Source organism: Phyllostomus hastatus, unplaced genomic scaffold (genome assembly GCF_019186645.2).
Source record: "Phyllostomus hastatus isolate PE091 unplaced genomic scaffold, TTU_PhHast_1.1 phas_contig_17, whole genome shotgun sequence".
Taxonomy (NCBI): domain Eukaryota; kingdom Metazoa; phylum Chordata; class Mammalia; order Chiroptera; family Phyllostomidae; genus Phyllostomus; species Phyllostomus hastatus.
This window is the reverse complement of record NW_025333664.1, coordinates 38651640-38672354: the sequence shown is the minus strand read 5'-3', so window position 1 is coordinate 38672354 and position 20715 is coordinate 38651640. Positions and strand designations below refer to the sequence as shown.

The 20715-nt window shown below is 39.6% G+C and overlaps 1 protein-coding gene across 4 annotated transcripts in view; it reads right to left on the bottom strand.

The window, feature by feature from the left end:
- Positions 1-20715, bottom strand: part of DTD1 (D-aminoacyl-tRNA deacylase 1) — a 311404-nt gene that overhangs the window by 282978 nt on the left and 7711 nt on the right. For all 4 annotated transcript variants that reach the window (XM_045833208.1, XM_045833209.1, XM_045833211.1 and 1 more), the window contains exons 2-3: positions 15134-15224; positions 11336-11571 (exon numbers count right to left, since the gene is read on the bottom strand). In XM_045833208.1, the coding sequence (XP_045689164.1) occupies positions 11336-11571; positions 15134-15224 (327 nt within the window). The remainder of the gene's footprint in view (positions 1-11335; positions 11572-15133; positions 15225-20715) is intronic.

The following is a 20715-nucleotide window of genomic DNA, read 5'->3' as shown; positions in this document are numbered from 1 at the left end:
ACAAGTTCTCTGACAATCTTTCATTGCAAGGTAGATCTACATCCATCCCTTTGAATCTGGGTGGGTAGTTAGGCCGTCCTGACCAATGGCCTATGGCAGAAGTGATGCCACACCACTTTCCAGGCCCAGCCCAGGGGTTTACACTTCTATTTCCTAACTCTCATAAAACCTGCTCTTGGAATGCTCACTTTGGGAGAAGCCAGCCACCATGTTAGAAGTCTCACACCCTGAGACCACCAAGCTGCGAGGAGCCTAAGCAATGTGAGACCAGGGAGAGTAAGATGAGAGGGGAGAAACAAGATGCACAAAGGCCAATCTAGAAGAACATCCCCTGGCCCAGCCAACACCGCATGGATCAGAGATGAGCCCTTCCTCATTTTCTGACCCACAAAATTGTGAGGAAAACACAATAGTTATTTTTAAGCCACTAAGTTCTGGGATAGTACGTTATGCAGCAATAAACAACCAGAGCATAAGACAAGGGAGGCAAGTTCTCACAAAGAGATGCCCCAACAAAGCAAAAGGATTGGGGTCTGGCAGAACAGGACTAGAGTAGGAAGGGATGCAAGAGCAGGCACAAAGGCAAAGGATTCCCAACAGACTGCACCCAAACAGCCCATGGGTGCTGAAGTTTCTGGTCATGGGAATGTAGTAGGTGTGCTTAGTTTAAAATAGTAAAGTCAAGGCTAACTGGGGCAGAACAGGCCCCAGTGTGTCATTCAGGCTAATTATGCCTCTTTCCCCTCCCTCCCATCTGTAGACAAGAGACACAAGTAAAGGTGATACCCTCATTAATTACACACATCCATAACAGTCCCCTCCCTGTCTCTATCCCAGGACTGCCTACGGTGTTCGCCCACCTCCCAGTGGCCCACTAATAAAGTAAGTCAAGGTCACAGAGTGGCACTTTCTGGTAGCCCTTCCAGCATGCATTTATCTCATCCTCCCCAACACCCCGAAGACTTAGACTCCCCTTGTGGCTTTAGGTGGTACCCAGGAGGCTGACTCCACACTCCATGAAGGTAACATAAGCCCCATATAGTTTCAAGGGCAGACCTGTGACCTAAGCTGAGCCACGTAGTCAATCCCACATAGGTTCAGTGATGGACATATCACCCATGCTAGTCCAATCAAAGTGACCTTCAGGACTTCTGCTTAGAATGCAGAGACAGAGGCTTGTTTGGGATGGTGAATTGTGAAGAGGGTAACCACAGTTTCCATCCTGAAGAAGGCCAGTCTGAAGACAAAACTTACACACGCAGAGGAAAACACAGCTCAGGGAATTCCAGGGAGACAGTTAGAGCAGTGATGACAGGGAGTCTCTAGCTCGGGCTGAATCTGAATTCACTGCAACTGTGTGTTTCAATCATAAGCAATAAACACATCACATGGGGCTGTTTCTTGTACCCAAAAGCATTCTACCCATTTCAGAAGCTTCAGTTTCTTCTGTAGTAATCAACTACTTCCCTCACTATGGATCCACCCCAATTCTGACCCTTGAACTCTGTGACCCAGCACAGGCCCCACAGTTACTCTGGAGACTCCCAACATGGACACAATGCTCCCAACTCTGATGGTCTCTGCTCCACTGGGAACTGGCTCACGCACACCCCTAAACTGTTCTGCTTCTGACTGCCTAAGTGCCCAACCAAGTGCCCTCCTACCCAGAAAGGTCTGAGATTACTCCCTTCAAACTGCATACATACTGAATGTTCATTTTTGACCCATTTTCACCAGCATAAAAATTTTTATGGGTGGGCACCCAAAAGAATCTGTTGCTACACAGTTTACCCTTCAGAAGGGTAACTGACCACCCTGAAAATCCCAGCTCTACCCTTCATCCAAAAGCGTGCAACAAATTATAGAAACAGAAAACAGATGGGTAGTTGCCTAGGGCTAGAGGGGGAAAGGAGATAACTAAAACAGGCAGCACATATATGGGGGAATGTTGGGAATGTTGTGTCTTAATAGTGATCATAGAACTGTAGGTATCTGTCAAGTAGCTACAATGTCTATTAACGAGAAGTGAGAGTACAGACCCAAATACATCATAAATATTAGCAACTTTCCATATGGGTATTAGTGTGATGAATCGAGAAGGTCCAACATATGACCCAAATACAGAACAGACAGAAACAAGCCCAACCACATCAGCCATCACTACCTTAGGACTGACCCCTCTTATTTATCCCTAAACACTTACTCAAAGCATACATCACACTGGTAATTATGGGAGGTTCTGGCCCAACATCTGTAATGAGAATTTGTTTGTACACAACTGGTAAGGGATTATATGTATACCACAGAGGCTGCATGGGGTAAGAATTAGGTTTTCTTAGGAAAGGACATTCAGAACAACAGGAATAAAAGACCAGCTTCAGCAGAAAAAAGAATAGTCCTCAGCCCTGGCAGCAGAAGGCCTTTGACTATATTTTATGAAAGTGAAAAACAAGTGCCTACTCCCTTTTGGCCCAGTCATAGATCTTTAGTTGTTTGCCCATGGGCCCTAATGGTTTTCCTGGTGGTTTTGCAGAATGTGAGGTTCTTCAGGAACATTTCTTGCTAGAACAAAACAACTGTGTTTGCCCATTCTCTCTCTTCCCCACCGTACTGTGAGCTTTATAGCAGGGAGAGCATCTCTCCTGCTCAGTATTATATACCAAGAGCCTAGTACAAAGGTCAGCATATAACAAGTATCTTATAAATACAGAATATACAAAACTGGACTTGAATGTAGCAAATAATATCCTCCCAAAAGAAACAAGACTAAAATCCTAGATTAACATCATTGCTCTGAGATAAAGGACCACCTGGCCTTAGACTATACTTCTTCCCTCTTACTAGACCTAGTTGAGGTCCAAAAACCTTGTCCACTGATTTCCCTGAGCCTGGCAGAGAAGGCAGGAAAGTTCCAATAGACATGCTGAATTCAGAAGGATAATGACAGGCCAACGAGTCAAGAGAATGTGGATTTTACACTAAAGCAAGTATGTCAGTGAAGCTCAGGACCAAGAGATGCCTGCTCGTTCCATTCCAGGCTCTCCCACTTATGTGTTGAGCGACCTTCCACAGGATTCCTTTTTGCACCTCAGTTTCCTCATCTGCAGAATGGGAGTAACCCTAATGCCCACATGAATGGTTCTGTGAGGATTTAATTAGATAAAGATTGGAAAGTGCTTACTCTTGCACAGGGCCTGGCACACAATAAACCCCCAACAGATGTACTTTGACATACTTTTCAATTATTATTACTATTTTAAAAGTATGTGAAGACCAAACCATAACTAGCTTGCCTTCCAGGGTTCTCATTCCATATGGAACCCAGGGAAACTGCTTGTGGTACCATCAGCAAGCAGGCCGGAAACCAAGATCAGAAGAGGCTGCTGTCCAGCACATGAGCCATGGCTGGGTCTATACAGAAGAGCTGCGGCAAGCTCAAGAAATGCCTGAAAGCACATGGGCACTGATTGGGGAAACAAAGAAACAGAGGGAAGGAATAAAGGGGAGAACAATCTTCCCTCTATTTAATCCTCAACAGTAAAAGAAACAAATTAAATATAAATTTAAAATGAAGTTTTAGTCATTGCAGAGAAAGGAAGTAAAACAAATACTCAATCTAATTAAACAAAGAGTCAACACATGGAAGCAACTTGACTGTCCATCAATAGATGAGTGGATAAAAAAAGCAGTGGTGGCCCTGGCTGGCGTAACTCAGTGGATTGAGCACGAGCTGCAAACCAAAGTGTCACAGATTCAATTCCCAGTCAGGGCACATGCCTGGGTTGCAGGCTATGGCCCCCAGCAACCACACATTGATGTTTCTCTCTCTCTCTCTTTCTCCCTCTCTTCCCTCTCTAAAAAATAAATAAATAAATAAATAAATCTTAAAAAAAAAGCAGTGGTGTATATATACAATGCAATACTATTCAGTCTTAAAAAAGAATGAAATCTTATCATTTGCCACAACATGGTTCTACCTAGAGGGTATTAATGCTAAGTGAGATAAGCCAGACAGTGAAAGACAAGTATAATATGATATCACTTATATATAGAATCTAAAGAAAAAAAATAAATGAACAAATAAAACAGAAGCAGACTTATAGATACAGACTTATAAATACAAAGAACAGACTGATGGATGCCAGAGGGGAGGGATGTTGGGGGGCAGGGTGAGAAAAGGTAATGGGATTAAGAACTAGTTGGTAGTTATAAAACAGGCACAAGCACGTAAGGCCAAGCATAGAAAATATAGTCAACAATATTATGATAACTATCTATGGTGACAGGTGGGCATCTGAATTATCAGAAGAAGCATTTATAACCTATATGAATATCTATCTGCTGTGCTGTATACCTGAAACTAACATAAAATAGTGCTGAAGGCAAACTGTAATTGAAAAATAAAATAAAATAAAAAGATATTCAGCAGTTTATGTTACAACATCCCTGCAACTAACAGAGAGCTTTCCATATTGGAGATAGAAACCAACATCTCAAAATTAACTAAAAGACAGCAAGCGTGTAAACATGTTACGGGGGTGTCCAACCTATGGCCGGTGGGCCACATGCAACTCAGGGTGGCTATGAATGCAGCCCAACACAAGACGGTAAACTTACTTAAAACATTATGAGATTTTTTGTGATTACGTGTCAAAATGTACTTAATGTGTGGCCCAAGACAACGCTTCTTCCATTGTGGCCCAGGGACGCCAAAAGGTTGGACATCCTTGCTATATATTTAGTTCCCCTCAAGACCACAGAGCAAAAGATACATTGTTGTTAGCATTGTAGTGATTCTGAAAGTCCAAAGGATTTGGAAAATTTTTAATTAAAATTCTCTGCATAATTCAAGTCAATTTTTCATCAAAATGATTGGATGTATCACATCCCATGAGCTTAAATTCTGGTCCATTATAAAACTGTATTGTCTACAATACATTGTTTCAGGCACTTCATACACATCATTTCAAGAAGTAAAAGGCATTTTTAGGAACATACAGCACCTAATAATACATACAACACTCCACTTTAAGAACTTAGATGAATGTTGTTTTGTTTTTACTGGAGCATTCCTTAACAATCATCAGTGTTTTCCCATTTAAAGTAACTTCACTTGCCCTGGCCATGTGGCTTAGATAGTTGGGAGTGTCATCTCACGTATACCAAAAGGCTGCAGGTTTGATTCCCAGTCAGGGCACATACCTGGGCTGCAGGTTTGATCCCTGGTCAGGATGTACACAGGAGGCAACAGATACATGTTTCTCACACCAATGTTTCTGTCTGTCTGTCTGTCTCCCCCTTCCTCTCTCTCTAAAATCAATAATAAAATATACATGGGTGAGAATTTTAATTTTTTTAGTAAAAAACAAAGTGCCTTCACTTATGCTTTTACACTATTGCTTGTGCTCACCCTTTCAAGGGATTTAAGTGGTTTCTCTAACATACATCTGACATTACTCAGAAATGGGAGGATTCTACAAATATCAGAGATGACAATGTTAGTGGCATTTAATCCTTGGCTCAGCAAAGAAAAATAATTATTCAGAGAATTTGCCTTAACTACTAATTCCAGGGAGAAACATGTTTGCAACAAAGCCATGTGGGAGGATCCCAGAGAACGTAGGGTGAGGAAAAAAATACTGGAGACATCCATGACTGGACTTGTGAATGGTTATTTCCAGAAAAGGTAAATATATTCTGTTCTACCAGGGCTCAAGTAAAGATTGGAATTTGATTTAAGGCAAGAGTGTCCTGATCACATAGAATCCATTTGTCTTTATGGCAAATGGACACTTGACACAAGTAAGTGAATTAAAATAAGAGGAAATTCCAAAGGGGGTAGAAATATCACTCTTCTGAACATGAGCAAATTTGATGAGTTGACAATCTTCAATGTGGGACTTTGCTACAGAGCTTCAAAATCAAGTAACAACTTTTATTATTTAAAGTTGAAAACAGGTTGAATACATAAGAAATCTAGATTTGTTTAATCCAGAAACAGTAATAGAAAATACTACAGAGTTAACTAGTAACAACTACTAAATGTCTACAAAGGGGTATGATGGCAGCAAGAGAAGAAGGAGATATTCTACTTAGAAAGGTCTCTTATTGAAGTACATTACCAAAGAATGCTAAATATTTTTTTCTAATGACTTTGAAGAAAAGGCAAAACAATATGGTTATGGGGTTAAATAACCAATATGGGGTTAAATGCATTTTAACCCCATGAAAACAGACTTGAAGTGAATTGCCATCTTAAAAAGGTTCATAATTCTCCCACATCCCAGGGCCACTATTCCAAGGTACTTTCTAGACTAAATCTTGGTAGTCAAACTAGGTTGGCATTCTTAACAATATGCAGGTAATAAACAAAGACTTAAACCTACATGTCTATAGCACAGCTATTGGCTACTCACAGCTATTGGGCACTTGAAATGTCACTGGTCCAAATTCAGATTTGCTATAAGTATAAACTACACACCATTTAGAAGACTTTAGTACAAAAAAAACCCAAATATATATAAATAATCTCAGTAACCTTTTATATTAATTACAGGATGAAACCATAATATTTTAGATACATTAGGCTAAATAAAATACAGTTTTAAAATTAATCTCACTTGTTTCTTTCTGTTTGAAAGGCCAGCAAAGAGGGAGGAGTGGGGGCGCAATTTGCTCCCACTCGGTGCACCTCACTGACTGACCAAAGGGTTGCAAAACCTGGCATGGGCTGGAAAACTGGGCATCTGTGATTATTCTAGCCCAGATTGAACCCCATCCTCTCAGAACCACAGGAAAAGAAAAAAGAGAGCCCAGTCCCACTAGCCTGCAGGATCTGGGAAGACCTGCAAACCCCCCTTGGCAGGTTTACAGTCAGCAGGAGGCTTTTTTTTTTCTTCCAAGAGTAAGACAAGAAAACCTGGAGCTGTAAGAAAATCAGAGCAATCCAGAAAGAAGTCAGAAGGCAAACAAGAGCTGAGACAAATTTCACTTTGCTATCCTTCAGGACTTGCATGTTTTTTTTTATTTCTCCTCTTCCCATTTAATTAGTGTTTTTTGTTTTCTTTTGTTTGTTTGATTTGTTTTCTTTATTCTCCCTTTCATATTGCATTTTAAGTTTTTTCTTTCACTTCACTCATATTCCAATAACACACTACTCTTACTTAGTCTTTTACTTTTTATTCTTTTTACACAGATTACATATTTCTTATCATACTATTGTTATTACAAATCCCACACAGCACCCTCCCTGGTCTTAATTCATTTCACCATCTTCCTGAACTTTACTACTGCTGTGGTTAACTTTATTTTCTCCCACACTACACCAAGTTTCTATCCCTTACTCTCACTATTTCTCCTCCATCTAACCTCATGTAAGCACTGTGCTTACTAAAGTCAGCTCACATTCTTTTTCCCTTCTAAGAATCGTATCTCTTTTTTATCTTTTATACAAAGTGGCCAGTTGAATGAAATATCATGGTTATAGTTGTATTTCTCCAAAGGATCTCCTATTTGTTCACTACTTGTTAGTACTTTAAATCCCATACTCTAGAATACTCTTCTGCTGTCTTACTACATTCCACCTTCCCTTGAAGACTTCAGTAAGGAATTTTATCTCATTGTTTTCTCTCTCTCTTTTTTCTTCTTTCTTTTCTCCCCTCTTTCAGCCTGAGCTTTACTCCTTACTCTTATTAGTTTGTTTCCCCCATTTCCTCAAAATCATTTTCTTTACTATAGACATCTCATATTCACTTATCACTTTTCTAAAACATTCTTGCATCCAAACTCTTTTTATGAAGCAAGCATCATCCTAATCCCAAAACCAGACAAAGACACAACAAAGAGAGAAAACTACAGGCCAACATGGCTCATGAACACAGATGTTAAAATACTCAACAAAATATAGGCAAACCACACCCAGCAATACATTAAAAAGATCATATAGCATGATCAAGTAGGATTTAACCTAGAGACACAAGGATGGTACAATATTCTCAAATCAATCAATGTAAAACATCACAAAACAAAAGGAAAGACAAAAATCACATGGTTATATCAATAGATGCAGAGAAATCATTTAATAAGGTACAGCACCCATTTATGGTAAAACATTCAGCAAAGTAGGAGTAGAGGGAGCATACTTCAACATAATAAAGGCCATATACAAGAAACCTACAGCTAACATAATATTCAATACGCAAAAACTAAAAGCTTTCCCACCAAGCTCATGAAAAAACAAGGGTGCCCGCTTTCACCACTTCTATTCATACACTTTTGGAAGTACTAGCCACAGCAATCAGACAAGAAAAAGAAATAAAAGGCTTCCAAATTGGAAAGGAGGAAACAAAACTGCCACTGTTTGCAGATGACATGATTGTGTATATACAAAATCCTATAGGTGCCACAAAAAAAGTATTCAACCTATTAAGTGAATTTGGCAAAATAACAGGATACAAAGTTAATATTCAGAAATTGAAAAGCATTTTTGCACACCAAAACTGAAATATCAGAAACAGGAATTAGGGAAAAAATCCCACTTGCTATAGCAACAAGAAAAATGAAGTACCTAGGAATAAATCTTACCAAGGAGGTAAAAGACCTATACTCAGAAACTACACAACACTGAAAACAGAAATGAAGGAAGACAAGAATAAATGGAAGCATATACCATCTTCATGAATAGAAAGAATTAACATCATTAAAATGTCCACACTACCCAAAGAAATTTTTTAATATATTTTACAGATTATGTTATTACAGTTGTCCAATTTTCCCCCTTCACTCCCCTCTACCCTGCACCCCCTCCCACCCACATTCTCCTCCTTTAGTTCATGGCCATGTGTCATATTTATAGGTTCCTTAGCTTCTACATTTCCCATACTATTCTTGCCCTCCCCATCTATTTTCTACCTACCATCAATGCTACTTATTCTCTGTACTTTCCCCCCTCTCTCCTCCTCCCACTCCCCTGTTGATAACCTTCCATGTGATCTCCATTTCTGTGCTTCTGTTCCTGTTCTAGTTGTTTGCTTAGTTTGTTTTTGTTTTTGTTTTAGGTGTGGTCATTAATAATTGTGAGTTTTCTGTCATTTTACTTTTCATATTTTTATCTTCTTTTTCTTAGATAAATAAATCCCTTTAACATTTCATATAATAAGGGCTTGGTGATGATGAACTCCTTTAACTTGACCTTATCTAGGAAACACTTTATCTGCCCTTCCATTCTAAATGATAGCTTTGCTGGATAGAGTATTCTTGGATGTAGGTGCTTGCCTTTCATGACTTTGAATACTTCTTTCTAGCCCCTTCCTGCCTGCAAGGTTTCTTTTGAAAAGTCAGATGACAGTCTTAAGGAGATTCCTTTGTAGGTAACTGTCTCCTTTTCTCTTGCTGCTTTTAAGATTCTCTCCTTACCTTTCATCTTGGGGAATGTAATTATGATGTGCCTTTGTGTTTTCCTCCTTGGGTCCAGCTTCTTTACCCAAAGAAATTTTTAGATTCAAAGCAATCTTTATTAAAATGCCAATGACATATTTCAACCAACATTTCAAAAAGTTACATGGAACCATCAACTACCAGGAACAGCTGCAGCAATTATGAGAAAGAAGAACAAAGAAGGATCACAATACCTGATATCAAATTATATTACAAGGCTATTGTATTCAAAACAGGCCGGTACTGGCATACGAAGAGACACAGACCAATGGAGCAGAACAGAGAGCCCAGAAATAAACCCAAGTCTCTATGGTCAATTAATATTCAACAAAGTGGAAAGAAGCATAAAATGGAGTAAAAATAGCCTCTCAACAAATGGTATTGGGAGATCTGGACAGCTACATGCAAAAAAAAATGCACCAATACCACCAGCTTACACCTTACACAAAAATAAACTCAAGATGAATAAAAGACTTAAATATTAAGTTGCAATGCCATAAAAGTCCTAGAGGAGAAAATAGGCAGAAAAATCTCAGACATTCCATGCAGCAATATTTTCACCAATATGTCCTTGAGACCAAGGGACATAAAGGAAAGAATAAACAAATGGGACTATATCAAAATAAAAAGCTTCTGCATGGCTACAGAAAACATCAGGAAAATGAAAAGGGAACCAACTGTATGGGAAAACATATTTGCCAATGACATATCAGATAAAAATTTGATTTCCAAAATATATAAAGAACTCACACAACTCCATTCCAGGAAGACAAACAACCCAATCAATAAATGTCAAAGTACCTGAACAGATACTTCTCCAAGGACATACAGAGGGCCAAGAGACATATGAAAGGAGACTCAGCATCACTAGATATCAGAGAAATGAAAATTAAAATCACAATGAGATACCACTTCACACCGGTCAGAATGGCCATCATAAACAATGCAACAAACAAGTGCTCATGAAGTTGTGGATAAAAGGGAACCCTATTACATTGTTGATGGGAATGCAGACTGGTGCAGCCACTGTAGAAAACAGTATGGAATTTCCTCACAAAACTAAAAATGGAACTGCCTTTTGACCCAGCAATTACATTGCTGGGATTATACCCTAAGAATCCTGAATTCAAAAGAACCTATGCACCCCAATGTTCATAGCAGCACAATTTACAACAGCCAAATGCTAGAAGCAACCTAAGTAACCATCAGTAAATGAGTGGATAAAAAAACTATGGTACATTTACACAATGGAATGCTATACAGCAGAAAGAAAGGAGCTCCTACCCTTCATGTCCAAATGGATGGAACTGGAGACTATTATGCTAAGTGAAATAAGCCAGGCAGTGAAAGACAAATACCATATGATCTCACCTATAAGTGGAACCTAATCAACAAAACAAACAAGCAAGCAAAATATAACCAGAGACATTGAAATAAAGAAGTAACTGACAGTAATCAGAGGGAAGGGGGAAGGGGAATAATGGGGGGAAAGAGAAGGATCATCAAGGAACATGTATGAAAGCCCCATGGACAAAGCGAAAGGGAGTTAGGATCAAGGGTGGGAAGTGGGGATGGGTGGGGCGGGGGGAGTGGTAGAGGGAAAATGGAGACAACTGTACCTGAACAACAATAACAATAAAGGAAGGAAGGAAGGAAGGAAGGAAGGAAGGAAGGAAGGAAGGAAGGAAGGAAGGAAGGAAGGAAGGAAGGAAGGAAGGAGAGTAAATGTTGTCTGGGTCATTCAGAGGACATGTACAGCAACAAGCAGTGGCAGCAGCCATTATGTTGTTTTAAATAAGTAATAAGCATAAACAATGAACTTTCCTGAAAAGGAGAGTTTGCAGTTGTAGATTCTTCTTTTTCCCCTATCCAGTAATGTCCCCAAGACTCTCCTGCCTACCTTTGATGAGCTCTGGCCTGTATGCCTTGCGCAGCTGCTCCAGGAAGCTGTTGTAGAAATTCTCTGCCTGCTCCGTGGGCATTGCCAGGTGGAAGTCAGGCTTGTTGCCCTTGAGGACACACTGGAGGGTGAACTGGCTGACACATAACACCTCGTACTGTTTGTCCATCACACTCTTCGACCAGTGCTTCCCACTCTCGTCCTCAAACACACGTAAGTTTAAAATCTTTCGGACCCTAAGGAGAAAAATAGCAATGAAAACTACCTGAGGAATCATGAGCCCCCAAACATTCCACACCCTCCAAATGTCACCATTATCCTGCCAAACAAGAACATAATGCTGACTCCATTGCTTATAGATAGTGTTACCTTGGGCAAGTTACTTTCCACTCTGTGCTTCCATTTTCTCATCCATAATAGGAGGCAATAATGATCCTACCTCCTGGGGTTGTTTAGGAATTTCCTTTTTTTTCCTTTTTTTCTTTCTTTTTTTTTTTTCTTTTGGTCAACCCTCCAATTCACAGCAACTGCCAGTGGGAAATGGAGCCCAGATGACAACCACCCACTATCTTCTCCTTCAAGTTGGGGTTACATCAAAACATGTATCCAATTCTAATTGTCTATAGAACAATTCAATCTTTATATTGGAATAAATGGTACCCCATGTTTACACCCCTTGTTGGAGCTACTCAAAATGAACAATTCAACAAATACCCTGGAGAAAACTTAAGAGTAACTGCCAATATGCAAAAAGTTCTGGAGAAAGACAGCTTAACAACTATTTCACATGTTCCTTAAGTCCTAGAGGTGTTTTCCCTATACATGTGAATGACAAGGGATAGCCACCTTTGGCAAGGAAGAAGGGTAGGTAACATTTATAAGATCATATTTTAAAAGCATGATAAAGAATGACCTTCATGAAAGTTGAAATTCCACCTGTGGAGAGTCATCTTTTTGGATGTTGTTGAAGACATGTTCAACAGCTATAGAAATAGTAATTCACTGACTCTGTACTCAGTGTGGTGGGCACTTTTCATCACCCTCCCTCCACAGCCAAGGTTTGTCTTGCTTTGAGTCAAACCTCTCAACCACCAAGATAAGTATTAGCTCTCTGTAATATCAAAGCCATAAAGGCATTCAGACCCAGAACCCCAATTTTTAACCACTACACCCCTCTACTGTCTTGAGTATCCAGGGCACAGTTATTAAAATGCCAACATCCCTAAAGTGGTAATAAACTATCCTTATCAGTCATTAGCACCTTAGCAGGAATTGGGTTCCAAGCCTGATTTTCAACCTAACACAAAAGGGACAACTGGGTGGGATTATACTCTGGGTCTGGATACCAAAGAGTAGAATAAACAGATCTGAGTATCTAAAGTAAGTATGTCAAGTGGTGCTAGAGTAGGGGAAGGCACAAGCGGGGGTAAAACATGGGGAGGGAGAAGCTGCCCATACAAGACAGCCAGTCAAGCAACAGCGATGACAAACCCTGCTAACATTAGTAAAGAGAGCACTGGTTGAGGTCAGGTAGCCTAGATTCTAATTTGGATTTGGGCTTTTAGATAAGTATGTACATGTAACTTTGAGAAAGTAATTAACCTCTCTGAGATACAAATCCTTATATGTACAATGAAGAACTGAGCATTTTAAAAATGTATAAAGAATACTAGATAATATTTCTTAAATTAAAAAGCAGGCTTTGCAGACCTTTTTGGAAGAATGGTGCTGCCAGATGAGGATTAGACTTCTGGTCAAGATGGAGGTGTAGGTAAACACAACTTGCCTCCTTGCACAACTAGGGCAAAAATTACAACTAGACTACACAACAAATATCACCCAGAAACTCCAGAGAATCAGGCTGTGTGGAAGTCCAACAACCAAGGATTTAAAGAAGCCACTATTATCCAAACAGGTGTGCTTTTCTATAATAAGCCACGCTAAAAAGATAGGGAGTCAAAGCAGTTCTACCTAATACACAGAAATAAACATAGGAAAGCTGACAAAAGGAGGAGACAAAGAAACATAGGCAAAATGAAACAACAGAACAAAATTCCAGAAAAAGAACTAAATGAAATGGAGATAAACAATTTATCAGATGTACAGTTCAAAACAGTGGTTACCAGGATGCTCAAGGAACTCATTGGATACTTCAACAACATAAAAAAGACACAGGCAGAAATGAAGGTTACATTAAGTGAAATAAAGAAAAATGCATAGGGAATCAACAATGGAGGGGATGAAGCCAATAATCAAATCAACAATTCAGAACACAAGGAAGAAAAAAATATTCAATCAAAACAGTAAAAAGAAAAAAGAATTCAAAGAAGGGATAGGTTCTCCAGACATCTTCAAATGTACCAACATCTAAATCATAGGGGAGTTGGAAGGAGAAAAGGAAGAGCAATAAATTGAAATTTTATTTGAAAGAATAGTGAAAGAAAATTTCCCTAATTTGGTGAAGGAAATAGACATACAAGTCCAGGAAGCACAGAGAATACCAAAGAAGATGGACCAAGAAAGGAACACACCAAGATACATCATAATGAAATGCTAAAGGTTGAAAACAAAGACAGAATCTTAAAAGCAGCAAGAGAAAAGCAGAGAGCTAACTATAAAGGAGTTCCCATAAGACTGTTGGGAGATTTCTCAAAAGTAACTTTGGAGGCTAGAAGGGGCTAGAAAGAAGTATTCAAAGTGATGAAAAGCAAGGATCTACAACCTAGATTATTCTATCCAGCAAAGTTATCATTTAGAATTGAAGGGCAGATAAAGTGCTTCCCTGACAAGGTAAAACTAAAGGAAATCATCATCACCTAGCCCTTATTATAAGAAATGTTAAAAGGGACTTATTTAAGAAAAAGAAGATCAAAACTATGAACGTTAAAATAGCAATAAATTCACAACTATCAAGAACTGAATTTTAAAAAGAAAACTAAGTAAACAAGCAGAACAGAAAAAGAATCATAGGTATAGAGACCATTTGGAGGATTATCAGTTGGGAAGGGGGAGAACAGGGGAAACAGTGCAGGGATTAAGAGGTAAAAAAATGGTAGGTATAAAATAGGGGAAAGTTAAGAACAGTATTGGAAAAGGAGTAGCCAAAGAATTTATATGCATGACCCACCCGGGAATAAAGAAGGAAATCACCAGAGGGAACAGGGGTGCTGGATGGAGGGAGCAAAGGAAGAAAAATTGAAATAATTATCATAGCATAATCAATAAAATATTTTTTAAAAAATCAAAAAACAGCCCTGGCTGGTGTAGCTCAGTGGATTGAGCACGGGCTGTGAACCAAAGCATCGCAGGTTCGATTCCCAGTCAGGGCACATGCCTGGGTTGCAGGCCATGGCCCCCAGCAACCACACATTGATCTCTCTCTCTCTCTCTCTCTCTCTCTCTCTCTCTCTCTCTCCATTCCCTCTCTAAAAATAAATAAATAAATCTTTTAAAAAATTAAAAAACAAATTATTCATAAGAAAAGAGGCTTGTTTTTTGCATTAAGAGAATGGTTCACAGATGCAGCAACAAATAGAGACACAGACTAATTGTACTCCAGCTCTGCTGCTCACTTAGTGGATGACATTTAACAGATTCTTCTTTCTCAGTCTCCTCATCTGGAACACAGATGAGATAAACATACAACATCAAATGTCACAATGATAAAAGTTACATGGGCTTACTTTATAGGAACAAAATCCTATAGAAGTTCCTACTATGTGTGTGTGTATGTATATATTACATATAACCATCACATATCCCATTCAAAGAGCAATGACTTAGAAATCCACAACTTACATGTGCTCCAGTTCCTTATGAGTATCTTCCAGAGAAATGCCCAACAAAACACAGATGCCCTGTCCAATGGCACTTATCTGCTCTCCTCCAACTAGAAAGGAAACAAAAGGGAAACGAGATTCAGAACCAAACAGGTACCATGAATGATAAAGGACTCTAAATAACCAACAGGAATATTTAAAAATCATACATACTTCTTATAACTACTTTGCAAAGTCAGTAGGTACTCAAAAATGAAAGGAGTTATGTAAATGCAGTAAGATGATCATAGCTTATGTCCATTATTTTTAACATCTGAAATAAATGAGTTCTGAAATGAACAAACAGTAAGCAGAATTTTATGACCACATTTACATCTGTGTGATTTTAGGTAAGATACCAAAAACTTTCTATGACAGAGTTTGCAATCTGCAAAAACAAGAGTTTTCCTGCCCAGAGAATCCAGCTTTGCTATATTAATTCTCAGGAGATGCCCATTTGTCTTGGAATCAGCATATCTGGTAACATCACAAAATGAAAAACACTTATGTCATAAAAATAAAGAAATTATTTTTCTACTTACTGTAGAAAAGAAAAATATACACAAAAACCATGGTTTAAAAGTTAAGCTTCAATGTAGACTTCTGGCCAAGATGGAGGCATAGGTAGACACACTGCATCTCATCGCATAACCAAGTTAAGGACAACAACAATTTAGAAATAGAATAACAACCAGAACGGATAGACAATTGAACTGTATGGAAGTCAGACTACCAAGAAGTTAAAATAAACACATTCATCCAGACCGGTAGGAGGGGCGGAGGCAGGCAGCCTAGTGCGGGTCGTGGCACAGGGAGCAGACAGCATTGGGACCGGGTGTGTAAGGCATCCGGGGCGCACAAGACCGCAGTGGGTGGACCCTGAGTGTGCAAGCAGCAGCTGGCAGACCCTGGCCAAGGGGTGGCAACCAGCAGACTCAGCAAGGTGGCATTTGTGAAGCAAGGCAGGGATTATGAAGCAAGGCACTGCGTGCAAACCAGGATCACAGCACTAGGAAATAAGAGTCTCGGGACACTGATTGAAAACACCTGTGGAAGTTCAGGCACAGGGAGAGACTCCCAGCTTCACAGGAGAGGTCCTTGGAAAGTCCCACAGGGTGCACAAGCCCACTCACATGGGAATTGGCACCAGAGGGGCCCAGTTTGTTCTGGGGAAGTGGCGGAAGGGACTGAGGTCCAACAGAGGGCAGAGAAAGTGCCATTGTTCCCTCTTGAAACCCACCCCCACATACAGCGTCACAACCCAATGAGTGGGGTGCCCTGCCATGTGAACACGTAAGCCTGTGCCCCTCATAAGTAACAGGCCTGACCAGACCAAAGAGGGGGAAAGAAGATGGCTCAAACAGAATTGCAAGCCCCAGAATCAGTACTTCTAAGCAACCGAGAGATAGCCAACCTATCAAATGCACAGTTCAAAGCACTGGTGATCAAGATGCTCACAGAATTGGTTGATTTGGGTCACACATTGGATGAAAAAATGAAGGCTACAATTGGCTACATATGAAGGCTACATTTCACTTATTAAGTGAAATAAAGAAAAATGCACAGGGAACAAATAGTGATGGAATGAAAGCTGGGTCTCACATCAATGGAGAGGACCAGAAGGAAGAAAAAAACATATAATCGAAAAATAAAAAAATAAGAATTCAAAAAAATGAGGACAGGCTTAAAAACCTCCAGGACATCTTTGAAAAATCCAACATCCGAATTCTAGGGGTACCAGAAGGAGAAGAGAAAGAGGAACAAGTGGAAAACTTACTTGAACAAATAATAAAGGAGAACTTCCCCAATCTGGTGAAAGAAATAGACTTCCAGGGAGTCTGGGAAGCTCAGAGAGTCCCAAAGAAGTTGGACCCAAGGAGAAACACACCAAGGCACATCATAACTACATTACCCAAGTCAAAAATGAAGCAGAGAATCCTAGAAGCAGCAAGAGATAAGGAGACAGTTACCTACAAAGGAGTTCCTATCAGACTGTCAGCTGATTTCTCAAAAGAGACCTTACAGGCAAGAAGGGGCTAGAAAGAAGTATTCCAAGTCATGAGAGGCAAGGACCTACATCCAAGATTGCTCTATCCACCAAAGCTTTCACTTAGAATGGAACGGCAGATAAAGTACTTCTCAGATAAGGTCAAATTAAAGGAGTTCATCATCACCAAGCCCTTCTTAAATGAAATGTTAAAGGGACTTATCTAAGAAAAAGAAGATAAGAAACATGTATAGTAAAATGACAGAAAACTCACAATTATTAACAACCACACCTAAAACAAAACCAAAAACAAACTAAGTAAACAACTAGAACAGGAACAGAAATGGAGATCACATGGAGGGTTATCAACAGGGGAGTGGGAGGAGGAGAGAGGGGGATAAAATACAGAGAATAAGTAGCATGTACGGTAGGGAGAAAATAGACAGAGGGAGGGCACAAATAGGAGGGAGGGGAAATATAGAAGCTAAAGAACTTATGACACATGGACATAAACTAAAGGAGGGGAATGTGGGTGAGAGAGGATGTGCAGGGTGGAAGGGATTAAAGGGGGGCAATGGAACAATTGTAATAGAATAATCAATAAAATATATTTTTAAAAAATAATTTAAAAAATAAGAAGAGCCTTAGGAACCTCCGGGACAACTTTAAACATTCCAGCATCAGAATCATAGGGGTGCCAGAAGGGGGATAGGAAGAGCAAGAAATTGAAAACTTATTTGAAAAAATAATGAAGGAGAACTTCTCCAATCTGGCAAAGGAAACAGACTTCAGGGCAGTCCAGGAATTTCAGAGAGTCCCAAAGAAGTTGGACCCAAGGAAGCATACACCAAGGCACATCATCATCACATTACCCAAGATTAAAGACAGAATGACAGTTTTAAAAGCAGGGAGAGAAAAGGAGACAGTTACCTACAAGCGAATTCCCATAAGACTGTTAGCTGATTTCGCAAAAGAAACCTTGCAGGCAAGAAGGGGCTGGAAAGAAGTATTCAAAGTCATGAAAAGCAAGGACCTACATCCAAGATTACTCTATCCAGCAAAGCTATCATTTAGAACAGAAGGGCAGATAAAGTGCTTCCCAGATAAGGTCAAGTTAAGGGTGCTCATCATCACCAAGAGGTTATTATATGAAATGTCAAAGGGACTTATCTAAGAACAAGAAAATTAAAAATAGGAACAATAAGTACTCCCGGCCAAGATGGAGGCATAGGTAGACACACTGTCCAACCAAAACAAGGACAACAACAATGTAAAAACAAAAAAACAGAACTGACAGAAAATTGAACTGTATGGAAGTTCGACAACCAAAGAGTTAAAGAAGGCAGATTCATCCAGCTGCTAGAAGAGTCAGAGACTGGCCCACAAGACGGCAGCTGGTGGACCCAGTGAGGTGGTAGATTGTGGAACGGGGCATGGCACGCAAGGTGGCTGGCAGACCTGGCAGTCCCACATTTGCACACAGATAAACCAGGCGAAACTGGGTAGTGGGACAGACCACTCAACCCAAGGTCCCAGAGCAGAGAAATAAAGCCTCAAACCACTGATTGAAAATACCTGTGGGGGTTCAGGTGCCGGAGAAACTCCCAGACTCACAGGAGAGTTCACTGGAGCAACCCACAGGATCCTAGAATGTACACAAACCCACCTACCTGGGAATCAGCACCAGAAGGGCCCAATTTCCTTGTGAGAAGCAGGGAAAGTGACTGAAATCCAGTAGAAAGCTGAGCAAGTGCTATTGTTCCCTCTCAGACCTCTTTCCCACATAGAGTGTCACAACACAGCAACATAGGTTGCCACACTCTGGTGAATACCTAAGGCTCTGCCCCTCACTACATAACAGATACATCAAGACAAAAAAAAATGGCCCAAAGGAAAGAATATATCAAAGCTCCACAAAAAATATCACTAAGCAATGAAGAGGTTGCCAACCTATCAGATGCACAGTTCAAAACCCTGGTGATCAGGATGCTCACAGAACTGGTTGAATTTGGTCACAAATTCGATGAAAAAATGAAGGGTACACTAAGTGAAATAAAGGAAAATGTACAGGGAACCAATAGTTATGGAAAGGAAACTGGGACTCAAATCAATGGAGTTGACCAGAAGGAAGAAAGAAACATTCAACCAGAACAGAATGAAGAAAGAATTCAAAAAAAATGAGGACAGGCTTAGAAACCTCCAGGACATCTTGTAACATTCCAACATCCAAATTATACGGGTACCAGAAGGAGAAAAGGAAGAGGAACAAGTGGAAAAGTTATTTGAAGAAATAATAAAGGAGACCTTCCCCAATCTGGCAAAGGAAATAGACTTTCAGAAAGCTCAGAGAGTCCCAAAGAAGTTGGACCCAAGGAGGAACATACCAAGGCACATCATAACTACATTACCCAAGACAAAAATGAAGCAGAGAATCCTAGAAGCAGCAAGAGATAAGGAGACAGTTACCTACAAAGGAGTTCCCATCAGACTGTCAGCTGATTTCTCAAAAGAGACCTTACAGGCAAGAAGGGGCTGGAAAGAAGTATTCCAAGTCATGAAAGACAAGGACCTATATCCCAGATTACTCTATCCAGCAAAGCTTTCATTTAGAATGGAAGGGCAGATAAAGTGCTTCTCAGATAAGGTCAAGTTAAAGAAGTTCATCATCACCAAGCCCTTATTATATGAAATGTTAAAGGGATTTATCTAAGAAAAAGAAGATAAAAATATGAAAAGTAAAATGACAGAAAACTCACAATTATTAACAACCACACTTAAAACAAAAAGAAACTAAGCAAACAACTAGAACAGGAACAGATTCACAGAAGTAGAGATCACATGAAGGGTTATCAACAGGGGAGTGAAAGGGGAAGAGAGGGCGGAAAAGACATAGAGAATAAGTACCATAGATGGTAGGTAGAAAATAGATAGGAAGAGAGCATGAATAGTATGGGAAAAGGAGAAGCCAAAGAACTTAATATGTGTAACCCATAGACATGAACTAAGGTGGCAGAATGATCATGGGAGGGAGTGTACAGGGCAGAGGAGAATAAAGGGGAGAAAAAAAATGGGACAACTGTAATAGCTTAATCAATAAAATATACTTGAAAAGTTAAGCTTCAAGTCAGCAAACTTCTATTATTTTCTAGTTTAATGCTAAAGTTGTATTCTAAGACAATGATCTCCAAATCTTTTTAAATCAAGCACCTCATCCATAAATACAGTCTCTGGATATATATTCCTATTGCAAACATTAGCATATATATTTATAGTTAAATGCATGCTCTACTACCATTAGATAGTCTCTCAACATTGGTATATTACTTATGCCAAGATGCATCATTATAATGGAAAATCAAAGCCCATATTTCAAATGTTGGTCTTCAAAATTTTCTATTTTTCTTGACCAACTTTTTGCCAAATCTCATTAGATTGTTTGTCTTTTGTTACTTTATCGTGTACTAACCTAGTGTTCCAATTAGATGATGGTCAACTCTGTCGTTTTCTTGTTATTTCCTTCTGCTAGATACTAATATCTATCAGCAGACCCTGACTGGGTAACTCAGTTGGTTAGA